This window comes from Triticum aestivum, chromosome 5B (genome assembly GCF_018294505.1).
Source record: "Triticum aestivum cultivar Chinese Spring chromosome 5B, IWGSC CS RefSeq v2.1, whole genome shotgun sequence".
Lineage (NCBI taxonomy): Eukaryota > Viridiplantae > Streptophyta > Magnoliopsida > Poales > Poaceae > Triticum > Triticum aestivum.
Window position 1 is genome coordinate 386,503,335 of NC_057807.1, and position 16,756 is coordinate 386,520,090.

General features: G+C 44.7%; 1 protein-coding gene across 2 annotated transcripts; it reads right to left on the minus strand.

Moving 5' to 3' along the window:
• Positions 1–6,835: 6,835 nt before the first annotated feature.
• On the minus strand, positions 6,836–15,811 carry LOC123111992 (uncharacterized). Of its 2 annotated transcripts, XM_044532884.1 has the most exons (12): positions 15,288–15,811; positions 14,430–14,706; positions 14,074–14,259; positions 13,745–13,897; positions 12,733–13,326; positions 10,371–12,509; positions 9,906–10,075; positions 9,661–9,816; positions 8,855–9,089; positions 8,469–8,770; positions 7,312–7,934; positions 6,836–7,225 (listed from the first exon to the last, which is right to left on the minus strand). In XM_044532884.1, exons 1-11 carry the CDS (start codon positions 15,794–15,796, stop codon positions 7,640–7,642), a joined length of 5,016 nt encoding a protein of 1,671 aa, XP_044388819.1. In that variant the 5' UTR covers positions 15,797–15,811; the 3' UTR covers positions 6,836–7,225; positions 7,312–7,639. The 2 variants fall into 2 exon arrangements, with proteins under 2 accessions (XP_044388819.1, XP_044388820.1); XM_044532885.1 differs by lacking the exon at positions 15,288–15,811 and having other exon boundaries at positions 12,733–13,360; positions 14,430–14,485.
• Positions 15,812–16,756: the final 945 nt, after the last annotated feature.

Genomic DNA, 16,756 nt, shown 5'->3' on the forward strand with positions numbered 1-16,756 from the left:
CTTTCCTAATGTCAAGTATCATTTCCTTAGACCATGAGATTGTGCAACTCCCGGATACTGTAGGAATGCTTTGGGTGTACCAAACATCACAACGTAACTAGGTGGCTATAAAGGTGCATTACAGGTATCTCCAAAAGTGTCTGTTGGGTTGGCATGAATCGAGACTGGGATTTGTCACTCCATATGACGGAGAGGTATCTCTGGGACCACTCAGTAATGCATCATCATAATGAGCTCAATGTGACTAAGTAGTTAGTCACAGGATCATGCGTTACGGAACGAGTAAAGAGACTTTCCGGTAATGAGACTGAATGAGGTATTGGGATACCGACGATCGAATCTCGGGCAAGTAACATACCGGTTGACAAAGGGAATTGTATACGGGATTGATTGAATCCCCGACATCATGGTTCATCCGATGAGATCATCATGGAACATGTGGGAGCCAACATGGGTATCCAGATCCCGCTGTTGGTTATTGGCCGGAGAGATGTCTCGGTCATGTCTGCATGATTCTCGAACTCGTAGGGTCTACACACTTAAGGTTTGGTGACGCTAGGTTTGTTATGGGAAATTGTATGTGGTTACCGAATGTTGTTCGGAGTCCCGGGTGAGATCCCAGACATCACGAGGAGTTCTGGAATGGTCCAGAGGTGAAGATTTATATATGGGAAGTCCAGTTTCAGTCGCTGGAATGGTTTCGGGGGTTATCGGTATTGTACCGCCGGGTGGGGCCACGTGCCCCGGGGGACTTAATGGGCTGAATATAGGAGGGAATCAGCCCCTAGTGGGTTGGTGTGCCCCCCAAGGGCCCAAGGCGCCTAGGGTTTAGAAACCCTAGGGGAGGGGGCGCCTCCACCTTGCTTGGGGGGCAAGTTTCCCCCTCTGCCCCCCCCCCCCCCTCTAGATGGGATCTAGAGGGCCCGGCCCCCTCTCCCCTTCACCCTATAAATAGAGGGGGGGTGGGAGGGCTGCAGCACCCCTTCCCAGGCGCAACCCCTCCCTCCTCCAATACCTCCTCCTCCTCCATAGAGCTTGGCGAAGCCCTGCAAAAATACCACAAGCTCCACCACCACGCCATCGTGTTGCCGGAGCTCTCCCTCAACTTCTCCTCTCCCCTTGCTGGATCAACAAGGAGGAGACATCCCCGGGCTGTACATGTGTTGAACGCGGAGGCGCCGTCCGTTTGGCGCTAGATCGGATCTTCCGCGATTTGAATCACCGCGAGTACGACTCCATCAACCGCGTTCTTGTAATGCTTCCGCTTAGCGATCTTCAAAGGTATGAAGATGCACCCCCCTCTCTCTTGTTGCTAGAATCTCCTAGATTGATCTTGGTGATACGTAGGAAAATTTTGAATTATTGCTACGTTCCCCAACAGTATATATGGCTGAAGTTTCAGGAACACGTAATCACCAACCTGAAAGACACGATCATATCTTTTTTTATCAGCCTGGTTCTTCATACGAAGCTTGATGCGTTCCAAATGCTGCTGCAACAAACGTAATGGCAGTGCTCTCTCTTTAAGCCATTCATCCAGTTCATGCACAGAACATGCATCGGCTGTAGTAATGCCAAAGTGTCATGTCGTATGTCCATACAGAAGCTCGAACGGAGATTTACCATCCAGAGCAGAATGCAAACTGGTGTTATACCAAAATTCTGCCAGTGATAGCCATTGGGCCCATTTGACCGGACAAGCATGCGTAAAACACCGCAAGTAACCTTCCAAACATTGGTTCACACATTCAGTAGTTCCATCTGTTTGGGGGTGCTGCGAGGAACTCATACAAAGCTTAACTCCAGTGAGAGCAGCCAGTTCACGCCAGAAGCGACTGGTGAACACACGATCTCAATCAGGCACAATGGACTCTGGCATCCCATGTAGCTTATGCACATTATCCATGAAAGTTGTGGCTACCACAGATACAGTGAATGGATGTGAAAGACCGATAAAGTGGGCATAACGAGAGAGTTTGTCCACTACCACCATGATACAATTGAAACGGCCAGAACGAGGAAAACCTTCGACAAAATCCATAGTGAGCTTTTGCCAATACTGTGCAGGAACAGGCAGAGGTGCCAGTAGGCCAGGATATTTAGCTCTGTCAGGCTTAGCGCGCTGACAGACAGTGCACTCCTGCATGTAGTGATGCACTGAAGCCCGTATCCCTTTCCAATAGAAATTCTGCTTAATTCTTCGTAATGTAACTGGAATACCAGAGTGGCCTCTGAGGGGTGAGTAATGAAGAGCTTCCAAGATTTTGGTACGCATAGGAATGTTATTGGGAATCCAGATACAATCCTTATAGTGAATCAAGCCATCACGCAAAGAATAGTGATCTTCAGTCGGACTAGAGAGAGCCAAGCGAGTGAGCAATTCTTGAGCAATTGGATCAGTTATATAGGCCTCCACAATATCCAACATCCATGTAGGGCGATACTGAGTGACGGTGAGTAAACAACTATCAGGGGCAGGTCGCCACGATAAGGCGTCCGCGGCTCTGTTATGAATTCCCTTCTTATACTTAATCTGAAATTGCAATCCAAGTAGCTTAGTGAACACTTTTTGCTGCCAAGGAGTGTGCAAACACTGATCACCCACATGTGCCAGACTGCAATGATCAGTAAGAATCAAAAATTCAGCGTGTTGCAAGTATGCACGCCATTGTTCAACAGCTAGTAGGATAGCCATATATTCCTTTTCATAAGTTGACAGGCCCCTCGTTCGCGGTCCCAATCCCTTGCTCACATATGCCAGAGGGTGTCCACGTTGCATCTGTATAGCGCCCACGCCAGTGTCACTTGCATCCGTCTCAATGACAAACTAAACTTTGAAATCTGGCAAGGCCAACACAGGAGCACTCACTAATTCTTGCTTTAGGGTGTCAAAGGCTAGTTGAGAGTCAATTGTCCAGACAAAAGGAACGTTCTTACGGAGCAAGTGTGTCAGAGGTTGACTGATGACGCCATGTTGACGGACAAATTTACGGTAGTAGCCCGACAGTCCCAGAAATCCACGAAGTTCTTTGAGAGAAGTAGGAGTAGGCCAGTTTTGAACATCTGCCACTTTCTGAGGGTCAGTAGCAACACCTTCTTCTGAAACCACATAACCAAGATACTGCACAGATCGCTTGGCAAAAGTACACTTGGATCCTTTGACTTTCCATTGCTTCTCTGCAAGTAACTGGAGCACCTGACGCAAGTGCTCGATATGCTCGGCATACGTCTTGCTGAAGATGAGAATGTCATTGAAAAACACCACATCACAATGACGTAGAACAGGTGAGAGATCCATTTTCATGACAGATTGAAAAGTACAAGGGCCCTCAGTGAGCCCAAAAGTCAAGATAGAGAATTCAAAATGGCCATTGTGTGTGTGGAACGTCGTCTTGTACTCATCTCCAGGGGCCAAACGGATTTGATGATAACCTGCACGAAGGTCCAGTTTGGTAAACCAAGATGCACCGGATATCTCATCCAAAAGCTCATCGATAACAGGCATTGGATACTTGCTCTTCACTGTCAACAAGTTCAGATGGCGATAATCAACACAAAGGCGCCAGGTTCCATCCTTCTTCCGGACCATGATAATGGGTGAAGCAAAAGGGCTAGTACTGGGTTTGATGATCCCTGATTGCAACATCTCCGCAATTTGCTTCTCAATTTCAGTCTTGAGCTCAGGAGAATAGCGATACGGCCGGATGTTTACTGGTTGTGCATCCGGAATCAACGGAATCTTGTGATCACAAGCACGGCAAGGTGAAAGTCCAGTAGGAGCATCAAAAACTACAGAGAAACCATCCAACAAGCATTGTATTTCTTCAGGAAGGTCAAGATTATGTTGCCCTTGAATTATCTGCAGCTCAACAATAGTAATATCAAACACGACAGGGGGATGCCCTTGGAAGAATATTCATTGCCCAAGGTGCTCAAACGAAAGCCACTTTTGCTCCCAATTCACCTGCATAGTGCCTCTAGCAGCCAACCAATCCATACCAATGATCCCATCGTAAAACTGCAATGGCAAGATTTTGAAATCAGACTTGAATGTGTGTCCATCTGCTGACCAAGAACATTTTGGTATCATATGAGTGCACTCAAGATGACCCCCTCCTGCCACTCGAACTTGTTGCTTACGAGCTAGTAGCTTGTGCCCCGGAACAATTTCTGTTGCCTTAGCACCGAGGAAAGAATGGGAACTACCTGAGTCCAACAGAAACACAAACCATTGCCCTTGCAACTGACAACTGAGCTTGATAGCACTGGGTTCAGATTTATCAGACTGAGCTTCTGTCGACAACACCATCAAATCATGAGCACTATCATCAGAGTCTGGAGAAGTAAGATCATAGAATTCCAACATCTCCTGCACCACATGTAATTGCACAATTGTCTTGCATTTATGATCACGGCCCCAACATTCACGGCGGATATAATAGAGTCCTTTTGCACGACGATATGCTTTCAGGGTAGCTAATTTATCATCCGCCTGAGTTGGTTTGACATTGGGCTCACGAAGCTCATCGGGAGGTTTAGCCTTGTACTGACGGCTCGATGAAGAGGAACTTGGTCATCGACTGTACCCCGAAGAATTAAGCTCGGTATCGCCCTCGCCCACCTCTTCCTGCACAGATGCAATACAATATGCAATATCGAGATCTAGGGGGCGTTGAACAGCCACAATTACACGAGCAGCATGTTTTAAACCATCTATGAAATGAGTAGTATAGTGCATCATATCAGAATTAGGTTCATATGCAGAAAGTTGATCCATTAGAGCCGAGAATTCCAGGATGTAATCATCTACTGAATCAGTTTGGCGCAAGTGGTATAGGTGACGAATCAAGGTTTGGTGCTGAGTTCGCCCAAACCTATGCACCATTGCAGCACTAAATTCCTGCCAAGACGCATGCACAAACTTAGACTGAACCGATGCAAGCCAACGCGCTGCAGGCCCTTCAAACTACATCGCGGCGACTATCCATAGCGCAGGGTCAGTATCAAATAGAGCAAAGTAATCTTCACACCGGGCCTGCCAGAACTTAGGATTGTCATCGTCGAAACGGGGGAAATCATACTTCGGTGTGCGGTTATGGTGAGATTGGGACTGAAACTGAGATGCGCGACGCTCACGATGAATCAGACTGGCAAACGAGGAGGATGGGGGCGGATCGGTGATACCTCGTGCCGGAGGCGGAACATAGGGCAGCGAAGCCCCAGATCCCGATCCCCATGTAGTCGAATGTCCGCCGTGCCCATCGGGGCCGGTCTCCGCCGCTCCCCTGGACGAAGGCGGCTGCACTGTCGCCGTGCCCGAGTTGGAGGTGAGACCAATCGAGGCGCGGAGCTCGCAGATTTGCTTGTGTAGGTCCTGCTCAGCGCCATCGGTGTAGGCTTGCAAGTCCTCGACCACGAATCCCAACGCCTGGTCGACTGCGAGCGGAATAGACTTGGAGATCGCCGTGTCAACGGCGTGGCCGACCACCGCGATGATGAGCTCCTCAAGCTCTTTCTTCTGTTGCTGGTGGGCGATCGTCGCCGCAGACGTGAGCGTCTCGTACAGCGCCTTGCCCTCCATAGAAAGGTTCTCCATCGGCTCTCACCGCCGGCCCACCGCCGCACGCGTGTCCTAGTGATGCTCCAGTGCAACGGGGGTGGAGAATTTTGGCTCTGAGTACCAATTGTTAGCAAAGGGCTAGGATCTCTCTCTACTGACGAACATCCCTCAGATCTGTAGCTCTAATTCGAAATTACAAGCCCGGAGGAAGGAGGAAGAGAGTTACAAGCAAACGGCAGACTGGCCAAATCCCTAATGACCATTTCCTTCCCTATTTAACAGAGCATGTGACCCACTCCTTGCCTGCGTAGCGAGTGGACGGGCATCGAATCCTCTTGCTTCGTCGAATCCTCTTGCTTGGAATCCTCTTGCTTGGTCCACTGTCAACGACAGAGCTCGAAGGGTTGACGTAGTCGTCGCTGACTTGGCTTGTGCCGTCCCTTGTAGTGGACTTGATGGACCGGCTGCTAACAGAGCCTACGTGAGAGAAGTTGAGGCAACGTATTACATTTTTGTGGAAATATTACATATAGTACAAATGGCTATTTCTCTTTGCAGGTCTCGACGGATTCTTCTATACATACAGGCAACATTATACTTGCACTGAACCTTACAGTCAGTGAGATTCTGTCATCGAGGAAGATACACAACTGTGTATGATGTATCAGCTAACTCTGTCATGTGACTATCTTCTACATACAGTATGTGCTGTCAAAATTTTCCACCCCAAAACTTGGACATGCTTGTGTTCCGAAATATCAAAAGGAGGCTTAGGGGCTGTTTGGATTGCTACCGAAACTAACCATGCCAAAAATTTGGCCAGCCCATGAAATTTGGTGGTTGTTTGGATCATTGCCAAATATTTGTCACGCCCAACGACCAGGGCGTTCCTCCGTGTATTTTTCGCCAACGCGCCGGCGAGATGTGGGCGAGCAAAAGCTGCGCCAAAAAATTGGCATGCTGCTCTTGGTGGGCCCTACATAGTAGGTAGTGGTACGATATTTTTTTAAAGGGGTTCTGCAGGGTAAGACTATTTCTGTTAGCGGTAGTAAATCAGTAAAGAAATCACGTCGCTGCTTCCGCGTGATTAGCAGATGCATGCAACAAGCTTCGAAAAAAAAGGACTGCATGCAGCATGGCGTGCTGTACGGGATTTGTGTTTCAACTTGCGATAATTGCGTGGCATTGTTTTGGCATTCTTTTTTATATAGATTTGCATATAAGTTTTTTAATCCGTACATACTTCTCACTTCTAAAAAATAGATGCGTTTAATATCTCGTTAAATGTTTTTCATGTAGTATAATAATCATGGTACCAGTTGGTCACGAACCAAGCAAAGGCCCGTTTTGCCAAAAATTTGAAGGATACATTGGCTCTGAACCAAACAACATCAGCTTGCCAAAATTTTGGTCATGCCTTCGCTTTGGTCATACCAAAAAATTGGCGTGGCTAGCTGGGGCGTGAACCAAACACACCCTTAGTTAGATCTAAAGAACAAACCTATACACCAATTAGTCAGCATGAAGTATTTCTAAAAGAAGTTAAGGCAGTCAGCACACATACTCCACCAAATGGCACAAGTATCGACTTCACATTATGATATCTGCTAATTTCTCTCCAAGATATATCCAGCTTCCTGGGTAGTTTATACGATACCGCCCCACCTGCATTCGCAATAACATTGGACAGAGCCGAATTAATAATTTAGCAGACAGGAAACAAAGTATAACTGCAGTTCAAACATACATACCTTATAATGATGAACGAAACAAATCATCCCTGCTCGGAGTTTATGTTGTTACCACGACCAATAACAGAGTACATCTGTCAAGAGTCCAGAAAAGAGTAGTATACAAATTTGCCAAGGGTATGAACCCCCCACAGCTCCATTCCATCGGCAGCACCCCTCGGTGTAATCAAGCTGCTAGCCGGGTGCTCTTTTTCGAGCAAGTTACAGTGCGTCAGTGTGAGCTAACATAGTATACACTGGAGCAGCCCTTCAGTGCTCACGTTTTGTGCAGACGTGATATCTTGTTGAAACTGGCCTCAAAGAGTACTTTTGTGGGTCCTCCCAATTCTCATGACGCAGATGTATCCTTCTGAACAGGTCTCTGAGGGAAGAAAAGGATCGCAAGTAATGCACAAATACTTAACCCAATCGCACCATCAAACGGATGAAGATGATATGTACTAATCATCCAGAATGGAGTTTCAGGTTTGAATGCAATAATGCGACTGGTTTGTGTGAGATAACTAGCAGTCATAATTCCAGATCGCAGGCCAATCGGTGCAGCAAGATTCCCCTGCGTTCTTTGCTTAAGCCCAAAAAGCACCAGGGAAAGTAGCACGAAGCCTGGTACTGAAGGTAGAGACCTGCCATTCATTTGTAAAAATGTTAACACCTTTTGTTACTTGGTCTCACAACAGATCATGCTTGGTGCAAATATATATATATATATACATCAACCCACACAACTGTTGGCCTTAATCATTTTATATTATAAACATTTTTCAAGGTTGCTACAGAAAGGTCCTAATCTGCTTGTTAACTGCCGTGAAATCAAGCTTTATTTTGTAGGATTGCTAGGCACTTCTATGTTCGACTAACCATAGACCATTTAAAAAAAACTGTACTCCATCCATCCCATTTTCTGCCACTCCCCTCCCCTGCTTGTCCCCTTCACCCAGTTCCCACACCCACCCCACCACAGTACCGTCTGCGGAACCACGCCGCTCAGTTGCTCACGGGTTTTAATGATTGCCCCCAAATCACGCTCAGCTGCTCATGGGTTTTAGATCCCAAATTCAATTACGATCGCCACGACAACTACCAGTAGTAACATGAACCATGTGCTGAAAAATTAAGTAGTGAAATAACAGAAGGGATGGTGGCTCGACTGGATATACCGGTGAATCAGAGAAAAAGCAACTCCAGACATCAGAATAGCATTGTAGTAACCAAGATCAACTGCAACTTCTTCTGGAAGCCATGATCTGAAAACCACTTCTTCCACCACAGAAATGCTAGTTGCTGTGATAAACCCTCTAAGAGCTGGCAACAATACATTTCTTGAAGATTTGAGAAGATCAAATGGTAAGAATGAAGGCGTCCCTTCTCCAAAAGTTGCAAAGCCAAGTAAAATGCTTATCGAATGCACCAACCAAACGACAGACACGCCTCCGACAAGACCTTGGAAAAATTCTTGCAGCTGCAATCAAAGGTTTAGTTGTCATGTATATGTGCCAGGAACATTTGACAGATATTTGCACACGAGACTAAGCAATGATCATACCCTTGATGAAGATGCAAGATTCATTCCATATTGATCAACTGGATCCTCATAGCCACGTATTCTTTTTCCCCATAGCATTACAAGTATCATTATAGAGACATACAGACCAACAATGCAAGCATCCCCAACAATTCCTGTTGAAGCGCTTATTGTCCAGCTTTGAACAAGAGTTGGCAGTAAAGGAATCACCACAGGAGACCATAGAACAAGTACCATGAAGGAAAATCCCATAATCCTAAGAATTTGAGAAGGGCGAGTTAAGCACAGCATGATAATTAGACATTACCATGAAAATGTATACTCCCTTTGTATCAAAATATAAGACGTTTTCTGACACTAGATACAGAGGGAGTAACTAATATGTATACTCAGCAGAGGTTCCACCACCGTAATATAAGAAGGGGTGGGTTCAGTATTCCTGATTTCATAGTACACTTGCAGTAAGAAAAAAAAATTAATCAAACCATTGTTCAAATAACCACTACACTACAGAACGAACCATTCATTGATAACACTCGTGATGCTTACAAAATAAGGCTATGCTGAAACTAATGGTGTTATCATATAATGTAGCAAACTGGCAACTAGTTCTACGAGGTGATTGATTTAGTGTAGCGCGCTAAAAACGACTGGAACTTATGGTTTGCTGATTCAAAATTCATTGCAACGCACGGGCATCCTGCCAGCCATTTTAATACTTTCATACCCTTCTAACATAATCTATGGACGAAGAAATGTCATTTGAATTATGTTTCTTCTCTATCTGGATATATTTCTGGAGAAAATTGTAAGTTGGAAGAACTAACCTCTGAAATAAGGGACGCTCGCTGATACGTAAGAACAAGATGAGCCTGTCAGTCAAGCTCATAGCACCACGAATACCTCCCCAGAGTAGAGCAATTTTCCCCACAAATTTCAAGATTCCACCTCTTTGCCCTAGTTCAGCTAGAACAGCAACAAGCCTGTTGCCAAAGACAGACATGGTAAGGGTATTCAAGAGACAACAAAGAGAGAATAAAGATGATAAATGCAATGGCAACATTAAACAGACCTATCGTGATCAAGTTCACCACCACCCTTCTTGGGTACCACCGGAGCTGCAACAGACATGGCTTTCTCAGCAAAGCTTCTCACTAAGTTGTTCTGGCCCTTTTCCAGTTCAGTGTCGTCAAGATTATGCTGAGTGCTATCCATGCTATCATGCTCTTCAGCATTCTTTTGCTGAAATATAAAAAAAACTGTATTGTTAGAATAAATAATTAAACAGAATATTTCAACAATAATAATTAGGAATCAAGAATAACTCAAATATGCAACATGGAACGCACTATAAGGAACAACCTTTGTGCACTGTTGAACTTGTGACAACTGATCAATGAGAACTAGTACCTAATAGTACTACAGATATTTACTATGTTAAAACAAAAGGCTGAGCCGGACTCCAGTATCCATGTGTTTTATTTCCATCCAGCTTAATTATGAACAAAAATGAAACAACATGACATTATTTGCTTACTTGATGATGTGCTACGAATGCAGAAGCACCTAGGGCAGCCGTTACAGCCCCAACCATCATGCCTTTACCATCTGACTTTGTTATCTCCTGTTGCTTGTGCTCACCGGGTTTTTCTTTATAATAATCTGTATTTGCTTCTTTTTGTGTGCAAAGATCAGCATTTGCTTCTTTCTGAGTGGAAAGATTATCTATATTTCCTTCGCCGGCATCCTGAATAATAAGATCCTCATCCAAAATTCCTGACTTGACCGCAGCTTCTGTAAGGTTGTCATGCTTAGAGACACCAACGTGGAAGTAGTTTCTCAAGGACGCTAAAGTTACACCAACTATTACACCCACTGGAAGAACCTTTCTCAGATCATGAGATTGCAGAACTGCAGTTGATACAGCTTCAACAACATTTTCGCCATGGACCACACCAAATTTCACAGTCGTTGGATTCCTCTGCACAGATGTTGCTCTGTATAACTCAGAGTCATGGACAATAGTTCTAGAAACTTGAGTAGCGAGTCGTTCTACATCATGTGCAAGACTTCTTTGAAGTTTCTCAGCTTTTGTTATCCCCAGTCTGCGACCAACTTCAGTTTTGAGGGTATTTGTTAACTCATCAGTAATAAAGTATGTGAGTGTCTGTCTCAAAGCAGTACCAGGCAACTTCTCAATTACCTTCCTTTTGGTTTCAGAATCTGCAAAATTTCGCAGAGCTGAGTATGGTGGCAAAATGACATTGCCTGTCCTAGGTGGAGCTTGCGAGGAATCTGCATGCTTGATCCCTTCATTGACGAAGCTATATTTTCCAGATATAGAAATGTCACCTTGCACATTGTCCATTTGATCTGCTAGTTTCCATTTACCCTCTTGCGGATCAAGGAAAAGATCAGTTGCCGAGTTCAAACCTGGTGACTGAAGTTGCAGTTGTCTTGTAAGATATTCATGAAGGTACAAAGCATACTGCACCTTCAAATAAGAACTGGCAGCTACATCCAACAAGTAATCAGGTGAGACACTCACCATCTTCCCGACATCACCATCAACATCATTTCCAGGTATATTTCTTTGAGAATTTCTGATTTTTCCTTTCGAAGGTGGAACAGTGTTCAAATCAGATTTTTTCTCACTAAAATTATGATCTTCAGACATGATCGGACGATCTTTAACAGAAGTATTATGTTGTGATTCACCAGATGATGATGGATTTTTGTCCTTTCCACTTAAATCATTGTCCACATCCACCATCGCATCAGACTCTGTCTCATCCACAGGAGGCTTATCGGTGGCTCCATCAGAATTCTCCCTGTCCTCAGAGTCCTTGTGCTTTTGAAACTGGTCGATCATATTTTCAATAACTCCGAACACACTATTGACAGCCATTTGAGTCGAGTCATCAAAATCAGTTAAGGCATCTAATGCCTGTCTCACATTATTAACTGACGGATGTTTAGATTCTTCTGTTTTAGAGATTTGCGTGCTCTGATCAACAACATTAAGTACAACCTTATCTTCATTGGTATGAACTGCATCGACTTCCTTGTCTACCATATTGGATTGTGGATTCTGCTCTGCTGTAGCATCTGCCGACTGCACTCGCTCTCTGGGAGTTCCGTTTGAATTGGCTGTTGATGGATCATCAGAAAGATGCTTTGGGTCTGTTACACTGCCCTGATCGGCCTCTTGCTTCTCTTCACTGCTTTCATTCACTCCAGAGCTATCTCTCTCAGGTTTATCGAGTTGAATCTGATCATTTCCCGTTTCGATTCCAGTTCCGACAGGTCCAGAAGCTTGGTAAGGCTTTGATTGTGATAAATCAATACCTTCAGCAGGATTGTTGTCGTTTGAGGTCAGATTAGTATCTTTTTGGTCTCCCTCACCAATGGATGTAACACTCCTGTTCTGGTCAACAATTTTGGCATCCTTAACTCCACTCTCATGATCCGACTCTTTGACCTTTTCTTGGACCACTGTCTTGGTGGTTGATCTTGCATTAGTCCAGCCGCGCTTCAATGCATCCAAATTGAAATTGTGTCGTTTAGATTGTAAAATTTCAGTCACAGACGACGTAAGCTTTCCACGCACATCTTCAGGTACAGCTTCTTCTAGAGCTTTCACAAGGGATTCGCCTTGTTCTACTGCCACCATAACCTTATGACAAGAAAGAAACATGTAAGCAACTTGACGCACTCACAAGACTACAGCAAGAAAATTTGAGTTTTCCTACTATAAACTCAGTATTTCTATAAACATCATAAATTACACGATGAACAGAAAAGAACGTGCCATGACTGGCCTATGACCTTGGAAATGGAATGTTATAAGGCATCGAGAAATCTGACTCAACAGAAAATATCATGTAGATCTACTATACCTTCTTCTTTTGATCATCATCCAGAGTGCCAGGCATTGTAGCATCCAGCATATTCACCACAAGACCTGCTGATTGTAGTACATGACCTTTTTCAACATCTTCAGGAATCTCTTCTGGCTCCTCTTCATCAGCCTCTTTGCTTATCCTGCCTACGTCACCATTATCTTTTAACGGCCCGTTTTCGCTGTTTTGAGCACCAGAATATCCATTTGCAGAATCAGTGAGCAGCCCATTTTTGCTGTTTTGAGCACCAGAATATCCATTTGCAGAATCAGTGAGCAGCCCATTTTCGCTGTTTTGAGCACCAGAATATCCATTTGCAGAATCAGTGAGCAGCCCATTTTCGCTGTTTTGAGCACCATAATATTCATTTGCAGAATCATTGAGCAGCCCATTTATTCCATGGGGAAAATTATTAGAGAGAAAAAACTGAGCTTGCTCATGAAAATTGTCCTCTTTGGGGACCTTCTTATCATTCGGTTGAGGTGCGGTGAATGCTAGACCTTTGGATGGGTTAACAGTGATATCCACATCTTTGATAAGCGGATGACGACGACGACCCTTAAGAAGAGCAAACTCCACTGCTGACAACCACTGCATAAACCCAAAGACCAATTTAACGTGACAGCTGAAATGAGCAACATGACAACATGAAATAAGTAATTGCAGAAGCGATCCATAAGAATGTTAACTACCATGGAGACTGCAAGCAAAAGAGTTTGGTGCCATCACTTAAAATGGATCAACTCATGCATCTAAATAAGTATAGTTAAATAAAAACCAGAGAAAAGGGATAAAGCAGTCTCAAGAGAGTCAGCTAACACATTATGAGTAAGCATGCACGTGTGCGTGCCCACGCACATAACAATCACGTTTTGTTGTTTTTTATGTGGAAACCTTCAACAGCAGGGAGCTGGGGTAGAGATCACGTTGAAGATAAAATATAAACTCTTCTTTGAGGTGGTACAAAAATGTCTCTATTGGAGTCAAAATAAAAAATGGCAATGTTTACCTCCAGGGTAAGATTCTGGCACCATAATTCAGTGTATCTCTCAAAGGTGAATCCAGTTGAGTGTACACAAGAACAAAGGAGAAGGCTGGTAAAAGGATTTTCTGATATTGAACTGCGCGGTACTGACAAAAGTGGCACAGTCCCATCATCACTCTGCAAGATATGGCTTCAAAGTTAGATAACCAGAAAGGCAGTATTGACAGAGCATGTAGCTGGATTTTAGCATAATCTGGGAGTTAATACATTCACATATCCTAACATTGGATTGATATAAAAAATTCAAAAAGAACATTAGACTGGTATGATGTGTAATCATTTTAGGCTTATACCTGTATAAAGAGTACAGGTATTTTCACGCCGGCAACTAAAGGCCTCACGCTATTTTCCGAATAGAAGTCATCAACATTAGCAAACCCATGTGAAACCATGGATATTGCTCCATCAAAGTCACGCAAACAGTTCGCCGATAAAGCCTTTTGGACATCAAAGTCTTTATCTTTTCCTTGAAAGAGTTCCTGAAACAATAAAACAGACTAAATGTCCTACTCTGGAGAAGAAAGACTGCTTGCAAATGCAGGCCATCTCAGGGGCAGCTGGCTGGTCAAGTTATTTAACATGCACAGCTTACGCTATTGCTCTGTTTACAAGATGTGGAAAGGAGATACTACTAGTGTGGGGTCACAACCTTATTGGCACGCAGAATATCAACCAAGCCAGCTGTGAGCTTTTGATCAAGAGCGATATTATGAGGAAATGTTCTTGTTGCTTCCTGTAGGTCAAAAGGATTGTCGATACAAACAGCAGCCGTAAGAGGAGTAGACTCTCCAGCTTCCACAAGGTACTTTGTCAGCATATTGGCACCATAACCCCACCCAACACCCATTATTGTCGTCCATGGCCTTTTGCTGTTTATAAAGCGGATCGTTGTGCAGATGTCATCACTGTCAGCCGCTGTAAATAACCTACAGAAGAAGTTTGTTTAGTACAGTAATACTATGCTTCGCTACACTGGCTGAACTTTACTTGACAACATCACGTTGCAATAACAAAATACTCCCTCCATCCCATAATATAAGATCTTATTACATTCAATATACTCACATATTGGATGTAATAACATCTTATATTATGGGACGGAGGGAGTACTTCCTACAGCTTTGAAGCTGCACTTACTGATCTGTTTTGGCTCTCATAAACTTAAATTTTCTATAGTACTACTATAGCCCTGGTCTCAGAGAGGGGAGTACCAAAATTCAAAATTATGTACAGACAGCAAGCATATGGCATTACCTGTTAGAATATATCTTGGTCAATTTAGTACTCAAGTTTGTAAATATGATCCAAGCAACAAATAATATAGCCATTTCCAGATACTTACAGTTCACTCTTAATCACTGTTTCTGCCGCCGCGATATAATAGCCCGAAAATTGGGCATACAGAAAATGTTTCTGACGCCTATTAATTTACTCCAACAATGATATGATATGTGTGCTAAATGTGCGGAATCGCAAACTGTAAAAGAGCTATAGTGACTAACTTCACCTTGGCGTAGTAACCGGTGATCCGCCGCACCCTCTGGGGTTCATAACAATGGGGAAGTAGCCATTCTTGAGCGCATCCAGCACGAACATCTCGATGCCCCTGTCCATGCTCCCCTTGGGGGTGCCGGGCACGACGAGCACCGTGGAATCAAGGCCATGCTCCTTGTCCAGATCCAGGTTAGCGGGCCAGTCAAGCGCGATCACCCCGCCGTCCTCGAGGGGGATGCAGAGCCGCTGGTAGGAGACCTCGCCGGCGCCCTGCCCGGCGGGCGCGGCGGGGATGCTGCCCCGGCTGAGGTTGACGTAGTGGCGGTCCTGGGTGAGCAGGCGCTCGTTGACGCCGTCGAGCAGCACGCCCCCGTCCTCGAAGGACACGGACGGGCAGCGCAGCAGCACGCAGCGGTTGAACGGCGTCGGGCTGGTGACGAGGATCCACTCGCCGGCGGCCGCGGCAAAGAGCTTCTGCACTCGGGCAACGCAGACAAATAAAAAGAAAACACTGAGTATCATGATCTAATGATAGATATGGTCAGAGGGCAAGTACGAATAAACCCCGACGTTAACACGGTTTGCACACTCAAATCTAAATTGCTTGTATCCTCAAGGTCAAGATGCCATGTTTCGGTGAAACTTCGGAAAACCGTACCGGCTCCGGAATTCACGAAGATTTGATTTATTCCAGCAATCCAGATAAACATGTGTAATTCATTTTTTTTTTTTTAAAGTTTGAGCCCGTATAAATAGAATCTTCACGGCAATGTCGACCGGCATACAACAAAGTACCAAATAAACCGTAGTTCAAAGGCACACATGACCAAGTACCGAGACGCAGGTACATAAAACAAGGCACACATGCCCGCCCGTAGGCACTAGGACGAACAAAAGGAGTAAGGCCAACTCCACCGCGCGATCCCAAACGGACGTCCGTTTTGTCCGAATTCTGTCCGTTTGGGTAGGGATTTGGGATCGTGTCCGGGCCTGTCCTGGGATACGGTGGCCGTGCAACCAGCGCGTGGCCGCATCCATTTGCCCCATCCTATTCGCGTATATTTCTTTGCAAGTCCTTAACTTTATTTCATCATTCATTTTTGGTACATGAAAAATACATCATCATATTTTGACTAGTAAAACAAGACCAAAGAAAACAAGAACCACAAGAATACATTTGAGAAGATACCCAACTTCCATAACTGCTCCCTTGAACTGGGTTAGGGCCTTCTCGATGCACTCATTGTTGATCTGTGGAGGAGGCACGACGTTGCACCCTCCTTTCTTCTTCAAGCCAGAAGTCGACGTTGCTTTCTCACACGTAGTATCGTGCCTTGTTGCTTTTTCGCACGTAGTATCGTGCCTAGCCTCTAATCTAGCAACAAGTGCACTTGTCTCATCTAAAGCCTCTAGGCTAGCTAAAAGTGCACGAACATGCACTACATTTCACTCTATCAACATATCGATGTACTCTTCTTCCCA